Below are 20,624 nucleotides of genomic sequence, written 5' to 3'. Positions count from 1 at the left end.
TATATATACATATATATATATTTTTGGGGTGACTGTCAGATTAAGTTGACAGTATACAACTACTTTATATATATAAATATATATATCAATCATAAATTATCAATATAGAGCGTCGTTTAAAAAAGATTTTCGCTGCTCTTTCTAGCAAATTTAAACAATAACATACACTTTGAACAAAGCGGTCGCTGAGGTATAAAGGGAGGTAACCCTCAAATATAAGGTTATCTCCCTTTATACCTCAGCCACCACTTTGTTTAAAGTGTATGTTATTGTTTTAATTTGCTAGAAAGAGCAGCGAAAATCTTTTTTAAACGACGTCCTATATTGATAATTGATAATTAATTTGTATATTTATATATATAAAGTAGTTGTATACAGTCAACGTAATGTGACAGTCCCCAAAAAAATATATATATATGTATATATATAGACAGGGCCGGCCTTGAACCAATTGGACAGAATTTTCCACATCAGACCTCGACATTTTATTTTTAAAAAAATGAAAAAAACATACTTTCTACCGAAATTAAGTTTCTTTGGGATGTTAAATTTCTTCCCGACTTTTGCCAGAATATTTTTAACAGGGGTTGTTTATTTAGATCTAGTTTAAATTTATAGTTTAATAAAAACTCAACTCGATTTTGGTGAGAAATAATGTTTTTCCTTAGATTATATCGAAAATGTGGTGTAAAATATTTTCTCTACCTTTTAAATAAATTCAAAGATAGCCGGTCCTCGACGCGCTTGTTTAGTATGCCAGAAACAGCAGTTATTAGGCGTAAGGAAAAACAGCCACTACTCTGATCTCCTTATACGCAACCAATGGAGAAAAAAGTCCTTTGCAGTAATACTAGGAGCAGAGATTAGTTGATGACACACGGAGGAAAAAAAAAGGAAAGCATGGAAAATATATAACTCTGAGGTGAGTAGGGATGGATTTCCGTGGGTCCCTACCACTCCGATTTCGGTGGGGAAAAGTCATTTGCGGTATATTAGGAGAGGAGATTAGTTGATAGCACAAGACAAAAGAAAAAAAACTAGGGGAAAAACATTTCTCACCAAGATCGAGTTGTGTGTTATTAAACTAGATCTAAATAAACAACCCCTGTTAAAAATATTCTGGCATAAATCGGCAAGAAATTTAACATCCCAAAGAAACTTAATTTCGGTAGAAAGTATGTTTTTTTTAACTTTAAAAAAAAATTAAATGTCGAGATCCGATGTGGAAAAATCGGTCCAAATGATTCAAAGCCGCCCCTGTATTTATATATACATATATATATATTTTTGGGGTGACTGTCAGATTAAGTTGACAGTATACAACTACTTTATATATATAAATATATATATCAATCATAAATTATCAATATAGAGCGTCGTTTAAAAAAGATTTTCGCTGCTCTTTCTAGCAAATTTAAACAATAACATACACATTGAACGAAGCGGTCGCTGAGGTATAAAGGGAGGTAACCCTCAAATATAAGGTTATCTCCCTTTATACCTCAGCCACCAGATTGTTTAAAGTGTATGTTATTGTTTTAATTTGCTAGAAAGAGCAGCGAAAATCTTTTTTAAACGACGTCCTATATTGATAATTGATAATTAATTTGTATATTTATATATATAAAGTAGTTGTATACAGTCAACGTAATGTGACAGTCCCAAAAAATATATATATATATGTATATATATAGACAGGGCCGGCCTTGAACCAATTGGACAGAATTTTCCACACCAGACCTCGACATTTTATTTTTAAAAAAGTGAAAAAAACATACTTTCTACCGAAATTAAGTTTCTTTGGGATGTTAAATTTCTTCCCGACTTTTGCCAGAATATTTTTAACAGGGGTTGTTTATTTAGATCTAGTTTAAATTTATAGTTTAATAAAAACTCAACTCGATTTTGGTGAGAAATAATGTTTTTCCTTAGATTATATCGAAAATGTGGTGTAAAATATTTTCTCTACCTTTTAAATAAATTCAAAGATAGCCGGTCCTCGACGCGCTTGTTTAGTATGCCAGAAACAGCAGTTATTAGGCGTAAGGAAAAACAGCCACTACTCTGATCTCCTTATACGCAACCAATGGAGAAAAAAGTCCTTTGCAGTAATACTAGGAGCAGAGATTAGTTGATGACACACGGAGGAAAAAAAAAGGAAAGCATGGAAGATATATAACTCTGAGGTGAGTGGGGATGGATTTCCGTGGGTCCCTACCACTCCGATTTCGGTGGGGAAAAGTCATTTGCGGTATATTAGGAGAGGAGATTAGTTGATAGCACAAGACAAAAGAAAAAAAAACTAGGGGAAAAACATTTCTCACCAAGATCGAGTTGTGTGTTATTAAACTAGATCTAAATAAACAACCCCTGTTAAAAATATTCTGGCATAAATCGGCAAGAAATTTAACATCCCAAAGAAACTTAATTTCGGTAGAAAGTATGTTTTTTTTTTAACTCAAAAAAAAAATTAAATGTCGAGATCCGATGTGGAAATATAAGGTTATCTCCCTTTATACCTCAGCCACCACTTTGTTTAAAGTGTATGTTATTGTTTTAATTTGCTAGAAAGAGCAGCGAAAATCTTTTTTAAACGACGCCCTATATTGATAATTGATAATTAATTTGTATATTTATATATGTAAAGTAGTTGTATACAGTCAACTTAATGTGAAAGTCCCAATATATATATATATATATGTATATATATAGACAGGGCTGGCCTTGAACCAATTGGACAGAATTTTCCACATCAGACCTCGACATTTTATTTTTAAAAAAGTGAAAAAAACATACTTTCTACCGAAATTAAGTTTCTTTGGGATGTTAAATTTCTTCCCGACTTTTGCCAGAATATTTTTAACAGGGGTTGTTTATTTAGATCTAGTTTAAATTGATAGTTTAATAAAAACTCAAAACGTGATAGTCCCAAAATATATATATATACATGTGTGTGTGTGTGTGTGTATTTATATATTATACATTTATTTATATATATATATATATATATATCTTTATATACAAAGAGACCCAGAGACACAAAGTTCATAAATTGTGCTAGAAATAAGCCTGAAATCACCAATAGTCTTTTGAAGTCAAGATTTTTGGATTTTGGCTAATAAGACTAGTATCATTCTTTCTCTTTCTCTCTCTCTTTCTTTCTCTCTTCCCACTCTCTTTCTCTCTCTGTATATAAAGATATATATATATATATATATATATATGTGTGTGTGTGTGTGTGTGTGTGTGTGTATTTATATATTATACATTTATATATTATATATCTTTATATACAGAGAGAGTGGGAAAGAGAGAAAGAAAGAGAGAGAAATAGAAAGAATGATACTAGTCTTAAAAAAAAACAACTAGTGTTAACTGTTTGATTAAAATCCATTCAAGGCGATGCTCCGGCATGGCCACAGTCAAATGACTGAAACAAGTAAAAGATTAGAAGAATAACATATGTATGCATGTATAGACATACGTACACACATAACATTTTCACACGTCTATACATAAACGCATACAAGACCGGAAGTAATAGAAAATGTTTTTTAAACAATGGTTTTAAGAAGTATTTTTAAAAACAAGTTTTTTACCAACAATTTTAACATTGAGAGTGGTTTCCTTTGACACTAAAAAACGAAAATGTTACAAAGTTCATAAATTGTGCTAGAAATAAGCCTGAAATCACCAATAGATTTTTGAAGTCAAAATTTTTTTAAATGATTTTTAAAAACAAGCTTTTTAGTGTCAAAGAAAATTTAGATTAAAATTGTTGGTAAAAGTCACTTTGTCTGTTACATGGTGGTCTAGGTTTCAATTCCTACCCAGTTAGGGTTCAATATCACCCAGAGTCTGCACTAAGGTGTCTTATGAAAATTTTTCACTTTTTTTTTTAATCTCTAGGGAAAAAAATTAAAATGTTAAATAAGACCCCCTATAATACCTGGAACAGATTTGAAACCTCCAGCTCTGTGCCATGTTACTACTTCCAAGCACCTCTACCTATGAGGCCACCGAAGCAGCAACAATATCAACATGAAAATTAAGATATTTAAAGTTATTTCAATTTTTTGTAATTAAGGGAAACCTATGAAATTTGGTAACACACACACACACACACACACACACACACACATAATACAACTTAAGTTAATAAAAAAAAAAAATAATTTTAAACTGGGTAGGAATTGAAACCTAAACCACCATTTAACAGACAAAGTGACTTTTACCGTCAAAAACAATGTTAAAATTTAGATATTTAAATATTTTCTTTATTGGTAAGACTGTTGTTGTTGCTGTTTGTTCCTTCTGAAGCCATGTCTGGTTCATAATGGCTGGTTTCCTGGTTTCATTTCACGTGGATAGGATGTTGGTTCATCGCAGGTGATCTGCTAGATGTACCCCAGTGTCACTGATGGCATGCGCTGTTCTCTCAATAATAATAATAACAATAAGGAAATAAAATATTAACAAACAAGATTAATTTTGTTATTTTCTAATCTTTAATTTCTGCAATAATACTTTTTCTAAACCTAACATCGGAGCTTCAAATGCCATCGAAGCCAAAAATGCAACCATAAACGTGACTCCAAGACAACCTAGAAACAGGAACACCTGAAGAAGAGAGAGAATGATAGATATGATGGAAAATAGTAAAATAAGGATTAGAATGAATTAACAATAAAGGATCTTATGATAAAACATGGATGTTATATATCATCATCGTCTTACGTCTTATTTCCATGCTGGCAGGGGTTGGATGATTTGACAGGAGCTGACAAGGCTGGAGAGCTGCACCAGATTCCAGTTGTCTGTTTTGGTAGATTTCTATGGCTGGATGCCCTTCTTGATGTCAATCACTTTACAGAGTATACTATATATATGTATAGATATATATATATGTGTGTGTGTGTGTTTGTGTGTCTGTGTTTGTCCCCCCACCCCACCCCCACCGCAACTACTTGACAACTGGTGTTGGTGTTTACATCCTCATGAAAGACACAAAATAAGTACCAGGCTATTCTGGTAAGAAAGCTTAGCAAGAGCCTATGTATACATTTTAATTAAAATATATTTCGTTTTTGCTAGATTAGATTTGTTTCATTAAATTACCAAATTTCTCCTCAAAGGTTAAATCCACATTTTCCTATCCTGCCCCCACCCAGAATATTTTCTTCCATTCCATAATTCAGTATAGTGTACCATGGTGTACATTTAAAGACTGGCTTTTGTTTTTTCAATCAATAAAATCCACGTGCATCTCTCGGTTTCAAAGTTGTTGCAGTGTTTCTGTCATGTGCTGTGAAAAAGGGGTTTGTGATATGAGGGATCTCGGATTATACAACACTGCTTCAGACAAACCTATCCAACCCATGAGCCTGGGGAAGAAGAGGTGATGAGGAAGACATGGAAAGGTAGGCACACTCTTATATATATATATATATATATATATACACACACACACATTTAGGCATACATACATACACACACACATGCATGCAGGCTTACACATATATGGAGTCATACAGACACACACCAATAAATACATACACACTGATAGATTCATAATACACACACACACACATCTAGGTATACAGACGAGCACACAAAGGCATACATACACACACAAATATTCAGACCTACACACAGACACTGCTAGATTCATAATATATACACACACATCTAGGCATAAACTGATGTTCATAGACACACAAATATTCAGACATGAAGACCTACAAACACACTGCTAGATTCATAATATATTCACACATATGGAGACATACAGATACACCCACACTAATGTTCATAAACACATACAGATACACACACACTACTAGATTCATAATATATACACACAAGCACATATGGAGACATACACACACTGCTAGATTTGTAATATATACACACACACACTAATGTTCATAGACACATATGGAGACATACACTACTAGATTCATAATATATACACACAAGCACATATGGAGACATACAGACACACTGCTAGATTCATAAGATATATAGACACATACATACTGCTAGATTCATAATATATACACACAAGCACATACATACACTGCTAGATTCATAATATATACATACATAGAGATGTTCATAGACACTGCTAGATTCATAATATATACACAGACAAAGAGGCCCACAATCACACATACAAAATACTTGAGTAAAATTTACTACAACCAATGTTTGGGGAATTTCTTTTCCATTTTATTAACATTATTAATATCATTATTATTACCACTTTTTTTAATGTTCTTTACTTAATTGATTTTTTGTTGCCAGTTAGTTTTTTTTTTTTTTGTGCTTGTTCATTGTGTGTACATCTATATATAAACAAATACATGTATATGCACAATAAACATACATTCATGTGTATACATACATTTTTTATGTGTATATGCACGTTTCTATATATCTATGTACATTATACATATATAGTCAAGCAATCAAAATGTTGTTTTTCTTACATTTTAAGTCTGTAATTGTCTTATTCTTGGCTGTTTATAATTCATGAGTATGTATATATATATATATATATATATATATATATATATATATATATATATATATGTCTGTGTGTAATTCCTTTTCAAGACTTTTTTTTAAAATTCATTTACTCCCTGTCATCAACAAAACACATGCATTCATACAAGATGTCTTCTTGGTTTTCTGTTTTAAGCTTTTTTTATATTCTTCTTCTCCAGATCAATTTGTTGCACTCCATCGGTGGTTGTTTGGAGAGACCAAATTCCTAGGCAGTTGCTTGTACATGTGGGGTGGTTTCATTACGTCAGGCAACTCCGGAGGACTGGACAAAGAAGTTAGCTCAAGAGCTTCAAATTCACCGTCTGCTGATAAGTTCCTGGCTCTGAGTAAAAGAAAATACAAGAGGATCAGTTAATTATGATTAATTTATTTAACAGAAAGAAGCCTTCAACACTCTGCTCTTTAGAAAAGAGAAGGAATGACACTATTATATATATATATATATATATATATATATATATATATAATGTGTCAATAAAGAGGAAAAAAACAATGTTTGGTATTATTTATACACCATTACACATATTTCATTTACTAAAAAATTTATATATTTAGAGACAGACAGAAGAACCCAATAAAGATAGGAAAAATCAATTAAGTTTGTTCATCATTCTATCAATAAACAGAAAGAGCTAAACTTTTGCCTTATTTATGTGTTCTACTATGAATATATATATAATAAATTGAACAATTATAAATTCAATTTAAATATTTTATACAAACAAATGACACATCTCATAAATTACAGCTGTTTCATTAATACATTAAATATGTAATGATACTTAAATCATCATCATCATCATCATCATCATCATCATCATCGTTTAACGTCCGCTTTCCATGCTGGCATGGGTTGGACGATTTGACTGAGGACTGGTGAAACCGGATGGCTACACCAGGCTCCAATCTGATTTGGCAGAGTTTCTACAGCTGGATGCCCTTCCTAACGCCAACCACTCAGAGAGTGTAGTGGGTGCTTTTACGTGTCACCCGCACGAGGGCCAGTCAGGCGGTACTGGTAACGATCTCACTTGGCTTGCTGGGTCTTCTCATGCACAGCACATTTCCAAAGGTCTCGGTCAGTAGTCATCGCCTCGGTGAGGCCCAATGTTCGAAGGTCATGCCTCACCACCTCAGCCCAGGTCTTCCTGGGCCTACCTCTTCCACGGGTTCCCTCAACTGTTAGGGTGTGGCACTTTTTCACACAGCTATCCTCATCCATTCTCACCACATGTCCATACCAGCGCAATCGTCTCTCTTGCACACCACAACTGATGCTTCTTATATTATTTACATTATCTACATTTGACGGATATTTGGGGAAATTTCGAACCTGGGTTCTCATTCCTATCGATGTTACTATTATTATTATTATTATTATATTATTATTATATTATTATTATTATTATTAATCAGGTCGCTGCCGTGAATCGAACTCGGAACCTTGGGGTTAGTAGCCCGCGCTCTTAACCACTACGCCATATGCCCGTGGGCAATTATGGGGTGAATTTTAAGGCTTATAAATCTATTATTTTTCTATCCTTCCTCAATACCGGTTCCCATATGCTATTCATATCTGCACTCGGTCTGCTTAGGAGGTTGTTGTGTCCTAGCATATGTGCTGCTTCTTTTAGTTTTCGTATTTTCCAGTGTTGTTCCCTGTCTATTATTTTAACTTCATCCCACAGGGGGAGGTGGTTTCCATTTTTCCATACATGATCAGCTATACCCGATTTATCGATATCTCCTCGTGTCACAGCTTTGCGATGTTCTTCTACCCTTATTTTGAGGGGGCGACATGTTTCGCCTTTGTATAACCTACCACAGCTGCATGGGATGGAGTACACGCAGTTTTTGGTCATATTCTCTTCTGTTGGTGGTTTTACCCGAAGGAGATATTTGCGAAGTGTTGTATTGCTCTTGAATACTGCCCTGATGTCATATGGGCCGCATATCTTTTGTATCTTTTCGGAGAGGCCTTTCACATAGGGTAGACAGACTGTAGACAGTTTATTGGTTTCATCCTCTCTTTTCTTCATAATTGGAGTAGATAGTATGTTCTTGGGGTAGTTGTTCCTTAATAGATTGTTACTGAGCTTGATCATTTCCTCGTGGTGGGTATCACGATCGCTACTTATATTCTTTGCTCGGTGTTTTAGGCACTGAGCAATTCCTCTCTTTACACTGTATGGATGGTGGGAATTGAAGTTAAGGTATCGTCCAGTGAAGGTTGGCTTGCGATATACGGATGTCCTGAATCCATACTCGGTGCGTGTCATTAATACGTCCAGGAATGCCAGCTGATTGTTCTGTTCCTTTTCCATGGTGAACTGTATGGATGGATTTATTGAGTTCACATGATCTAGCAGCATTTGGACATCTTGCTGGTGGGGCCAGAGAATAAAGGTGTCATCAACGTATCGCAGCCATAGGGTTGGTTTTAGTGGTGTTGATCCTAAAGCCAAATTCTCGAAGTATTCCATGTATATATTGGCTATTATCGGTGATAATGGTGAACCCATAGCTAAACCATCTTCTTGTCGATATATATCAGTGTCCATACTGAAGTAGGTAGTTTCTACACAGAAAGTCAACATTTCCATCAAGTTTGTTATTGGTATACTAGTGCGTTCTTTTAGATGGATGTCTGTCACTAGTTTTTCTTGAATCACCGATAGTGCTTCACCAGTTGGGACTTTGGTGAATAGACTTATCACATCTAGACTCACCATCTGGTTGGATTCAATGGGGGTATCCTTGATCAATTCTGTGAAGTGGATGGAATTCTTCACGTATGATGTTGACTTTCCTGCTAATGGACTGATTATATCCACTAAGAAGCGGCTCAGTGGATGACATGCTGAACCCCTACAGCTCACTATAGGTCTTAGTGGAATACCTTCCTTGTGAATCTTAGGGAGACCGTACATGTGTGGTAGTTTACTGTAGTGTTGAGTCAGCTGTCTGTACTTCATTGGTGTGAAGTGATCCTTGTTCTTGATCAAGATCTGTGACAACTTCCTCTCTGTTTTCAGAGTTGGGTCTTTCTTTACTCTACTGTAGCTACCATCACTTATAAGACTTGCCAATTTTTCGGAGTAGTCAGACTTGTTCATCACCACTGTAGCATTTCCCTTGTCCGCTGGGAGAACTATGATGGAACTGTCTCCTTGTAGCCTTTTGATAGCGAACTTTTCTTCCTTAGTGATGTTCAGCTTTTCTCTCAAGATACTTACACTCTGACGGGTATGCACACTGACATTACACATCCAGTGGAGCATACTGGCTTCATTCCTTACGAGCTTACGCATGTCCTCAGCAGTCACAGTCCATGTTTCACTGCCATGTAGCATGGCTGTTCGTACACATGCGTCATACAGTCTGCCTTTTACTCTGAGTGAGAGTCCCTTTGTCGCCAGCAGAGGTAAGAGCTCTCTAAACTTTGCCCAGGCTTTCTCCATGTCAACGAAGGCCAGGTACAGAGGTTTATCCTTGGCTAGGTATTTCTCCTGCAGCTGTCTCACTAGAAATATGGCATCAGTGGTGCTTTTACCTGGCACGAATCCAAACTGCATCTCATCTAAATTGATTCGCTCCCTAATTAGTTGGGCTATGACCCTCTCCGTAACTTTCATAACCTGATCTAACAGCTTGATGCCTCTGTAATTATTTGTATATATTGTATATATATATATGTATATCTATCTATGTATATATATATCTATGTATATATATATATATATATATATATATATATATATATATATATATATATATATATATATATATATATCTATGTATATATATATCTATGTATATATATATATATCTATATATATATATATATATATATATATATATATCTATATATATATATATCTATGTATATATATATATCTATGTATATATATATATATATATATATATATATATGTATATATATATATATATATATATATATATATATATATATATATATATATATATATATATATGTATATATATATATATATATATATATATATATATATATATGTATATATATATATCTATGTATATATATATATATATATATATATATATATATATATATATATATATATGTATATATATATATATATATATATATATATATATATATATATATATATATAGTATATTTATATATATCTAATAATAATATTTACAGGTAAAAACTCAATTAAAATGAATTTATAAAAAATTAAATTGAGCTTTACAGATTAAAATATATAGTTTTAGGGAAAAGAACCAAATTTCATGAACTCATCAATGAAAATCCACTATCACATATAGAAAAATTAATAATTAAAAGCACAATAAATTAGTATAATATAATACAAAGTAAATATCATAAGATAAAGATAATAAAATAACTACACGTGTTTCATAACTAATTTTCAAATAGAAACGAAATTTAAATCGATTAAAATTATCGAAAATAAATTCAATTCAGAAATGTAGCTAATTGTCAGGTCTTAAATAGAACAATAATTATAATAAATAAATATATATATCAATCAACAATAAGTACCAAATGAATATAGAAAAATTATTAAAAATATCAAAATTCCATAATCATCCCTACATCCATTATAATATATGCTAACATGTATATTATATACAAAAACCAGCTTACATAAATTATTATCGTTTTAAATACAATTTAAACAAAGTTTAAGGTTAAAATAATAATAAAGATAATATTAGTACATATTTAACCAGTGTAATAGTTAAAGCTATACTATTTAAAACTAAAAACGTTTATTTGATTATCATTAAAAATCAATTGAATAATAGAAAAATACAAGAATACTTATTTCTACAAACGTAGAAATAAAAATATGAATATAAAAGATTAAACTTTATATATACTAAGTTTTAATAAAAAAAACCTTTAACGATAATATAAACAATAAAGACTAATTATTAATCAAAAATATATCAACACTATTCAAAACAAAGTCTTATATTATGTTGAAATGATATATGTACATACCTACATCTATATGTATACATACATGGGTACAGGACATCACAAGAAGAAAACAAACTTTTCTTTTTTGAACAACGAAAGAAAACAGAGAGACGAGACATGCAACATAAAGAATATTTCCCTTCATCAGTTGTCCCATCTACTCCTCCCGCAAAGCAAATTAAATAAAATTTGAAATTTTTTTGCGGAAGGTGAAAGTGTCAACAAGAACAGGACAGTAAAAACAAACAATAAGGGTTGTTAGGCCAAGACTATAGAAAAATTATTATTATTTTTTTGAACGCTAGTAGACATGAATGAGAGAAGAGACAGAAAAATCATGTATTCTCTATAAGAAGCCAGTGGATAGAAAGAAAGAATCCCTTTCATCGCGTGGGAGAGAAAAACAGAAAGGATGAAGAACAAGAAAGATAGACAGGGAAGTAGTAGTAGTAGAGTGCACAAAGTAATTATTAAGATAAAACTTACTTGGAGAAAGATGCATGGCATTCTATCATATAATAATATATGTACATACCTACATCTATATGTATGCATATATGTGTACAGGACATCACAAAAAAACGTTAAACACAAGAAGAAAACAAGCCTTTTTTTTAACAACATATATACAGTGGGGTGAAATAAATATTCGTACATGTCAAAATTCTTTATTCATTTAATTTCTAATGAACATAAATGAGATATACCAATACTATGTTTGCATAAACTAATAAATTATAGCAACTAATGAATTTATATGCAATTATAAATATTTAGGGGTGAAAAAACTATTCGTACAGTATAAGTTTACGAGTTTCTATGCCACAAAATACTGTTAAAATAATATTTTTTCTACTAGAACTTTCTTGTTTTGTTCCAATAATCTTATCAGTGGTCATTTTTAAGTGTCAAAACGCTAGCTTCTTCATTCAGCACTGAGACAACATAAAGTAGTGCCATAATAATGGCAAAAAGTAAAGAACTCACAAATTCAGTGACAAACTTCATTATTGAACAGTGGAAAGCAGGTAAAAGTTACAGGAAAATATCAGAGACCCTTTGTATTCCATTTTCTACCATATCTTCATTTATTCAAAAATATAAAAAATTGGGAACTGTTGAAAACAATAAAATCCGCTGCACCACGCAAGATTTCCCCTAGATCTTTAAGAAAAATGAAGCAAAGAATCGAAAAAAACACAATGATCACCAGAAAGGAATAGCAAGAAGATTTGTTAGCTTCAGGGACTAATGTTACACTATGAACTGAAGTCATGTTCTTCTAGAAAAACTCCACTGTTGACTAAAAGACATAGAGATGCTCGTTTAAAATGCTTATGAACATAAAGATAAATCTGATACATTCTGGGAAAAGGTTCTATGGACAGACGAGTCGAAAATTGAATTGTTTGGACGAAATTCGTGTAACCATGTTTGGAGGTAGCAACATCATTGTGTAGGGGTGTTTCTCTGCAAATGGCACTGGCAATTTACATGTGATAGATGGTAGAATGATGTACCAAAATATTTCGAACAGTAATTTATGGGACTCTGTAGAAAAGCTCCAGCTTTGTGAAGGGTGGGTTTTACAACAGGATAACGACCCTAAGCACACAGCCAAATCTACCAAAAATGGATTGTCAATCACAATATAAAATTATTAGAATGACTAAGGCAGTCACCTGACTTGAACTCCATTGAAAATTAAAACTCATTCAAGAGCCCCAATGTGCATTCCAAATTTGAAGAAAATTTGTCAAGAAGAATGGGAAAAAATTCCTAAAGAAACATGCAAGTCATTGATTAAGAACTACAAGAAGAGATTGGTTGAAGTGGAACTGAATAATGGTTATGCTACGAAGTATTAAATCAGAATTATCAGTTATTTATGTTCTGTAGGAATACTTTTTTCACCCCTAAATACTTATATTTGTATATAAATTCATAAGTGACTATAATTTATTAGTTTCTCGTGCATATTGTGTATGCAAATATAGTATTGGTATATCCCATTTATGTTCATTAGAAATTAAATAAATAAAGAATTTTGACATGTACGAATATTTATCCCCCCCCCCCCCGCACTGTATATATACGCTGGCCAAAATAAGTTTAAGACTGATGATGACAGTTCTATTCCTTCATTAATATATTTTTAACAAAATTGTTAGAATTTCTTTCTCTTTCCAATGATATAGGTGTTCTATATCTATCTACAATTATCAATAATTTTAATGTGCAATTAATTCAGATGATTAGAAATAAGTTTAAGATTGTGCAAATCTATAAACCAAATGTGTGGTCGTATGGCTGGTCGTACTGCACTGTTTTGTTTGATAATTGAACATTGTTTATACACTAATTCGCTATGAGAAAGTGTCGTAGTCCTCCGTGAACATTAGCAAACAATTAGAATGCATCAAAATAGCTTGTGTTCAAGCATGGAAGCCAAGAACAGAGAAAAACAACAGTACAGAAGGGTGGGTAATGGTATGGGCCGTGTTCAGCAGCTTAGGCGTTGGTCCAATTGTTAAAGTTGATAGCAGACTGAACAGTGCAGGCTATCTGCAATTAGGAAATGAAAATCAGATGCCACTGGGATCTATTTTGCAGCAGAGCCCCATTCATAAGGCTAGGAAAGTTTTGCAATAATATGGTGGTTATTGAGTGGTCTTTGTAGAGAATTTGAATCTGATAGAAAATTTATGGAATTATGTTTCTAGAAGAGTTCATACAAAAAAAAAAAACACCCAATAAACTCGTGCCAATTATATAATTTTATTGAAGGAATATGGCAGCTCATTTGTCAAACTCCATGTCCCATTGTTGTAAGGCCATAATTGAAAGTAATGGCTATGAAACTAGATATTAATAATAAATTGTTGTTTGTTGATCATTTGTGCCATAAATTTTCAATTTAAACTAAATGATGTTGGTACAGCCTTAAATTTATTTTGTATTCAAACAGTAGATAGATATATAACACCTATATCATTGGAAAGAGAAAAAAATTCTACATAAACTGCAAAAAGTAAAATAATTTTATAGTTTTGTTAAAAATAAATATAATGAAGGAATAGAACTGTCATCCTTGGTCTTAAACTTATTTTGGCCAGTGGAAGATGAAGCAACGAAACTTGCCAAAAATGAGGTCAGAATAGAGAATTCTTAATCAGCACTTTTCAGACAATTATGGTCTCTGTTAGTGAATATGTTTTCATTCATGTGCCTTAACTACAGCACTAGAGAGCATTTTAGCTCTTATTTCTAGCAATGTAGGTGTTTCCTAACATCCTAGTCACATTTAGCAGCAATTATAATTCTCCTTTTTGGTGAAACATTGCAACCTTCTGTTATATATACACATACATACATACATATATATATACATTTTGTATTAAATAAAATAAATACAGAAATTGCTTACCTGCAGCTTTAAAAGCAAGGCCAATTGTGGCCGGCGCTTGAGCTCGAGCAGAGCTACTGGTGTAGCCACAGTCGCTGAGGGTTTTGTTATCATCCAGGGCCTGCAAAAATAAACAAACAGATATAATAATAAAGTCACATCCCCACCTGTCTTTCTCTCTAATCACATTTGAGATTTAGTTTTATTGAGAGAAGTCTTTAATTTTGGTGGGGGTTTGTGCCAATGTTTACATCTTTACTGATATATATATACACACACACATCTACATATATTGGCAACAAGACATACATATACACACACACAAACTGAGTTTGACCACATATAAGTCACATTATTTAAAACTTAATATCAACAGGCAAAAACTGCCATGCTGCAACTCCCACCTATGCAAATATCAGGTATACATGTATGTATGTATATCCTGATACCAGTACCCTGAGGGTATGTCCTGGCACTTCAGCACCATTTCTCATACTTAATCTCTCTGACTGGACTCACCAAGTATCTCCTTTGTAGCAAGACACCTGTTTCTGTCCCTCGGTCAGGCCCGTCTTCTCAAAGGACATCTGTCTTGCAAGTTACTTGATGACCCCCACTAGTGCTGGTGCATCCAACCACAAGAAAAAACCCTGACAAAACAGACAGTGAAGCCTGGCCCTAGTTTTCTGGCTTGCCAGCTCCTGTCAAACTATCCAACCCATGCCAGCATGGAAAATGGACGTTAAATGAAGATTAATTATATAAAGAAAATAGAAAATGGAGAAATTTGGATGAATAACAATTGATTTACACCAATTAATAATAACTGTTGTTCATCGATATTTCTCCATTTTCTGTTTTCTTCAAATTTTGATTCTTGATAAACTCATGTTTATCCTTGTCTTTACCTATAATTTATGAGCATAATATGCTTACACATGGATGGCCAGCGTTAAACATAGGTAATACACCAGTAGTGTAATGGATATTTCTATCCCTTAGACGATTATTTTAACCTCTAACTCAGCTAGCCTTTTACATATAGACAGAGAGACAGACAGATAGATAGATATACACATATATTGATATACTGCTTTTATTAGTGTAGAAGTAGCACAATTTTATCCTTGAGTTTAACCCCAAAAATATGGTATGCTGTGACTTATACATGACGAAATGCAGTATGTGCATGCACACATTCACATGCACAACACAAATACATTGCATTTCCCATCAGTTTTGGTCTATCAAATTCCACTGAGAAGCTCTTTGCCAAGACTATAAGAGAAAGCGGCACAGACCCATGGCACCACATACTGGAATTGAAGCCAGAAATGTACATGCTCGAAATGTACATACATCAAAGTATATATGTAGAAAATTTCACGAAAAAATATTCATTTTCCTGGAAGTTAAGAAGAATTTAAGTGGACTCTGTTGGAATTTCCGAAAATTGTCCCCTACCCCCATTCCAAAACACTTTCACCGGAAATTTTTGTATATTCGGAATGTACATCATAAATACAATATGCATAGAAAATTTCATTAAAAAATATTCATTTTTCTGAAAGTTATGACCTTCCAAAGTCTGGGGGGTACAACTGTAGTTATGCCGTGTAGGTATTATTATTATTTCTATGCCTTTGGTAGAACGGAAAACTATTACATTTTTGAGTTTTGCCTTCTGCAGTAGCGTTATGATTTCTTTTTTAAATCAAGTTTGTGATATCTTCTTACGAGATTATATTGATGATGATACATAAATCTGAGGGTCAAAATTTCAAATTTCTTTTGCTCACATACAAAGAAGCGACAATACACGCTAAAATTACTTTGCTGTGAAGATGGGACTACGAATTTCTAAAGTGTGAAGAATTCATACACAAGTATGACAGTATATTGGTATTACATTACATGTTTTAAAATTATGTTCTACATCTCTCTCTCTCTCTCTCTCTTTCTGTCTCCCCATTTATCGATCTATCTCTCCTCATGTGTGTGTGTGTGTGTATGTGTTTCTGAGAGTCTGGCTATTGAAAGGCTCATTAAAAATAATTTATTCATAAATGTACATTATTAATTCTAAGTATGAAAATGTCTTTTCGTTTCGTTTGAGATCGAAATCACTTCACCTTAATGGTTCTGTGACGCTTCATTTTACTGCCTGACCATCTGATAAATGTATGTTCTTCATTGCCTTTCTATTTCTTTGTAGCTGTTGGTTAACCGAGCCATATTTCTATGCTACTTTCTCGGCTCCTGTGGTGATCATTCTCATCTTAAACCTGAAGATATTCTCTCCCATTATCCGGCGCCTTACTTCAATGCAAAATAACCGGAAATTTGAACGCAGAAGAAAAGTACGTGTTTTTGGCATCGTTGGTTTGTTTTTCCTGCTGGTGCTAACGTGGGTCTTAGTATTCTTTGCTGTTGCTGTTTTCGAAGCAGCAGAAGTGTTTAAATACCTTTTGGCTATCTTCAACACCCTTCAAGGAATGCTTATCTTCATATTTTATTGTATATGCAAGAAAGATACCAGAGATGTCATCATAAAGTATGCAACTACACGAAAGAGAGCGACATTCCCCGTCGGCAGAAGTAAGTGGGATTTGTTTTTGTTTTTTCTTTATTTATTCCGGCATCAAAATCAGCGACACTGTTGTCATGGCGGGGATAATTACAAACATCATTTCCAGCAACGCTATCAGTGTTTACCGAGAGGCGTCATCATCATCATCATCATAATCATCATCATCTCCATCATAATCATCGTCATCATTGCCATCATCGTCGTCAGTAGCAGCAACATGAATGGGAGCATTCATAGATAAATTCTGTATATATATATATATATATATATATATATATATATATATATATATATATAGTTAAAAAAACACAAAAAACAATAACAAAAAAACAACAAAGTGAGGACGTGATACGGATAGTGTTATTGGACGCTCGGGAAAGGAAAGAGAGAGTGTATGACATTTCGGGCGGAGCCCTTCGTCGGAAAGATGGAAAGTTCGGAGAATGGAAAAACGGAGGAAGAGGAAAATGGTACCGATGCCCACGAGGTTACATTGTGAAAGGACCGGAAGAGGAGGTGGTGGAGGAAAAGTTCTTTCTAAGACAGGAGAGTGAAAAAGGGAGATGAATATCTGTGCGTGCGCGAGAGTCTGCGAGTGTGTGTGTGATAACAGAACGTGTGTGTGCGTATGTATGTGTGTGTGTGTGCATGGTTTGGTGGTTTATCTGTTAGTGTGTATGTGTGTTTGTGTGTGTGTGTGTGTGTGTGTGAGACGTAGTGGAAGGAATTAGTAGCAGGAATAGTTAGTGGATGCTTATGGACATGGTAAGTGGAAGGTCAGCAGGCGGTTTTTGAGTATGTGTGTTCGTGTCGGGTTGTAGGTGTTGGGTACGTGTACGTGTGTGTGTGTATTTTGTATGTACGCGTGTGTGTACGTGTATGTTTTTGTGCGTGCGTGTGTGTTTGTGTGTATGTATATGTTGTGTATATGTGCGTTGCTGTGTACGTGTGTGTGCGTGCGTTTGCTATTGTATGTGCTTGTGTTGTTTATGCCCATGTGTGATTGTATGCGTGTCTGTGTGAGTGTGTATGTGTTGTTTGTGTGTGGTGTGTTGGGGGATAGGTGTGGTTACATGTGTGTGTATGGGTGCGTGTATTTTTTGTGTGTGGGTATGTGTGCGTGTAGGAAGGGGTGAGATAAATTGTGGAAAATTGTAGTGAATGTAATAACAAGAGAATAATGGATATAATGTAAAGTGGACGAGGGGGGGGGGGGGGTAAAAAAATAAAAAATAAAAAATAACGAAAAGTGTTGCATAGTCGTAAAGGGGAGTCATAAGGAGGAGGGGGCTGTGTTGAGTCCGAAGGGGAAAGATGAATTAAGGTTAAAAATATAGCGCTGTTCCAAGTGGAGTCGCATGGTGCAGGGCGAGGCCAAAAATGGAGATGTTAGAGGGAGAGTGGTTGGCCAAGTGGAAGTGACGGGCGACGGGGCAGTCCGAACCTAGCCGAACGTCCCTTAGGTGTTCGGTGAAATGGTCGGCCAGCCGGCGGCCCGTCTGCCCCACGTAGAGATGGTTGCATAGGTTGCATTTGATGCAGTAAATTAGGTTGGAGGAGGTGCAGGTGAAACTGTGTGGAATGTGAAGAGTTTGTAGGTTCGACCCTGTGACAGCGGGATCTGGAGCACGGGAAGGAGCCGGGTGGGGGTGGGGAGGAAGAGGAGAAGGTACTGCGGACCAGTAGATCGCGTAGGTTGCGGGCGCGTTTGAAAGAGGATAGGGGTGGGTTGGGGAAAATGGGGTGGGTGGTGGGATCGAGCTGGAGGCGACGGAAGGACCGTAGGATCCTTCGACGAAGGGGTAGGGTGGCAGGGTGGAAGCGGAGTGGGAAGGGGGTACGGTTAGGGGGTTGGTGTGGTGGTGCGGTCGATTCGACGAGCGCGGGCGAGGGCGGATTGGACAAGGTGGGAGGGGTATCCTCGATGCATGAACAGACGAGCAAGATACTGGGACTGGGTCTCGAAATCCTGGTCCAGGCTGCACAAACGTCGGAGGCGGAGGAACTGGGAGTAGGGGATGGCCCGTTTGGTGTGGAATGGATGGGAGGAGGAGAAGTTGAGGTAGAGGTGGGAGTCAGTGGGTTTGAAGAAGGCGGAGGTAGTTAGAGAGTTGGAGGGGGATAGACATGCCCCCGCTCTCACATGCATATATGTATACATACATACATACATACATATATCGCAGGACTAAGTCCACAAAGGAAAAGAGTAACACTCAACACACATTTGGTTGTAATTACACGTATATAATGTGACAGTATGTCAAACTGTTGTTCTGACACACACGCGCGCGCACACACACATGTTTAATAGGGTAAATCGATAGTTATACACATTCTCGTTCCCGTAATTTGCTAAAACAAAAGCAAGAGTTTGAACAATTACACCGTTTTCAAACATAGTCCCCTTGCTTTTCGATGCCCTTCTTCCAGTGTCCATCAGCTTGGCCCTGACACACATTTGAACCAAAGGATTAGGATCCCTGATTTCTGCACTTTTCCTGGTGCAAAACTGCCAAACAGAAACGCAAACTTTTGCATCGTAAAATCCTCACATCGTTAATACTTTTAGCAACAGAATCAAAATTGTGTCAAGTCGGAGACAGTAATGAGTTGAGTTTAATATTGACTTACGTGACGCAACCAGAGATAATACTGAAAGAGAATGTTGGCTCTCCGTCGCTTACGACGTCGAGGGTTCCAGTTGATCAGATCAACGGAACAGCCTGCTTGTGAAATTAACGTGCAAGTGGCTGAGCACTCCACAGACACGTGTACCCTTAACATAGTTGTCGGGGATATTCAGCGTGACACAGTGTGACAAGGCTGACAACCCTGCTGTACTCTTCCACCACAACTTTCTCTCACTCTTACTTCCTGTTTCTGTTGTGCCTGTAATTCAAAGGGTCAGCCTTGTCACACTGTGTCACGCTGAATATCCCCGAGAACTACGTTAAGGCTACACGTGTCTGTGGAGTATTCAGCCACTTGCATGTTAATTTCACGAGCAGGCTGTTACGTTGATCGGAACCCTCGACGTCGTAAGCGACGGAGTGCCAACA

General features: G+C 35.0%; 1 protein-coding gene and 1 long non-coding RNA gene across 4 annotated transcripts; one reads left to right on the top strand and one right to left on the bottom strand.

Annotated features, from left to right (window-relative positions):
• Window positions 1-4,489: 4,489 nt before the first annotated feature.
• LOC149130154 (elongin-B-like) lies at window positions 4,490-20,614 on the bottom strand. Of its 3 annotated transcripts, XR_016239252.1 has the most exons (4): window positions 20,197-20,491; window positions 14,994-15,093; window positions 6,492-6,892; window positions 4,490-4,620 (listed from the first exon to the last, which is right to left on the bottom strand). XR_016239252.1 is itself a non-coding variant. In XM_089346557.1 (3 exons), the coding sequence occupies exons 1-3, from the start codon at window positions 20,347-20,349 to the stop codon at window positions 6,846-6,848; spliced, it is 300 nt and encodes a 99-aa protein (XP_089202683.1). In that variant the 5' UTR covers window positions 20,350-20,614; the 3' UTR covers window positions 4,490-6,845. The 3 variants fall into 3 exon arrangements, 2 of the variants coding, with proteins under 2 accessions (XP_089202683.1, XP_089202684.1); XM_089346557.1 differs by having other exon boundaries at window positions 4,490-6,892; window positions 20,197-20,614; XM_089346558.1 differs by lacking the exon at window positions 20,197-20,491 and adding an exon at window positions 17,105-17,241 and having other exon boundaries at window positions 4,490-6,892.
• LOC149130155 (uncharacterized) lies at window positions 16,737-17,544 on the top strand. The gene is made up of 2 exons (XR_016239253.1): window positions 16,737-16,858; window positions 17,188-17,544. It is a non-coding gene; the product is annotated as an uncharacterized LOC149130155 (long non-coding RNA).
• Window positions 20,615-20,624: the final 10 nt, after the last annotated feature.

The sequence above is a fragment of the Octopus bimaculoides genome, chromosome 30 (assembly GCF_046866305.1).
Source record: "Octopus bimaculoides isolate indiv1 chromosome 30, ASM4686630v1, whole genome shotgun sequence".
Classification (NCBI taxonomy): Eukaryota; Metazoa; Mollusca; class Cephalopoda; order Octopoda; family Octopodidae; genus Octopus; species Octopus bimaculoides.
Note: the sequence above shows the minus strand (reverse complement) of the source record. Positions and strands in the feature narration are given on the sequence as shown.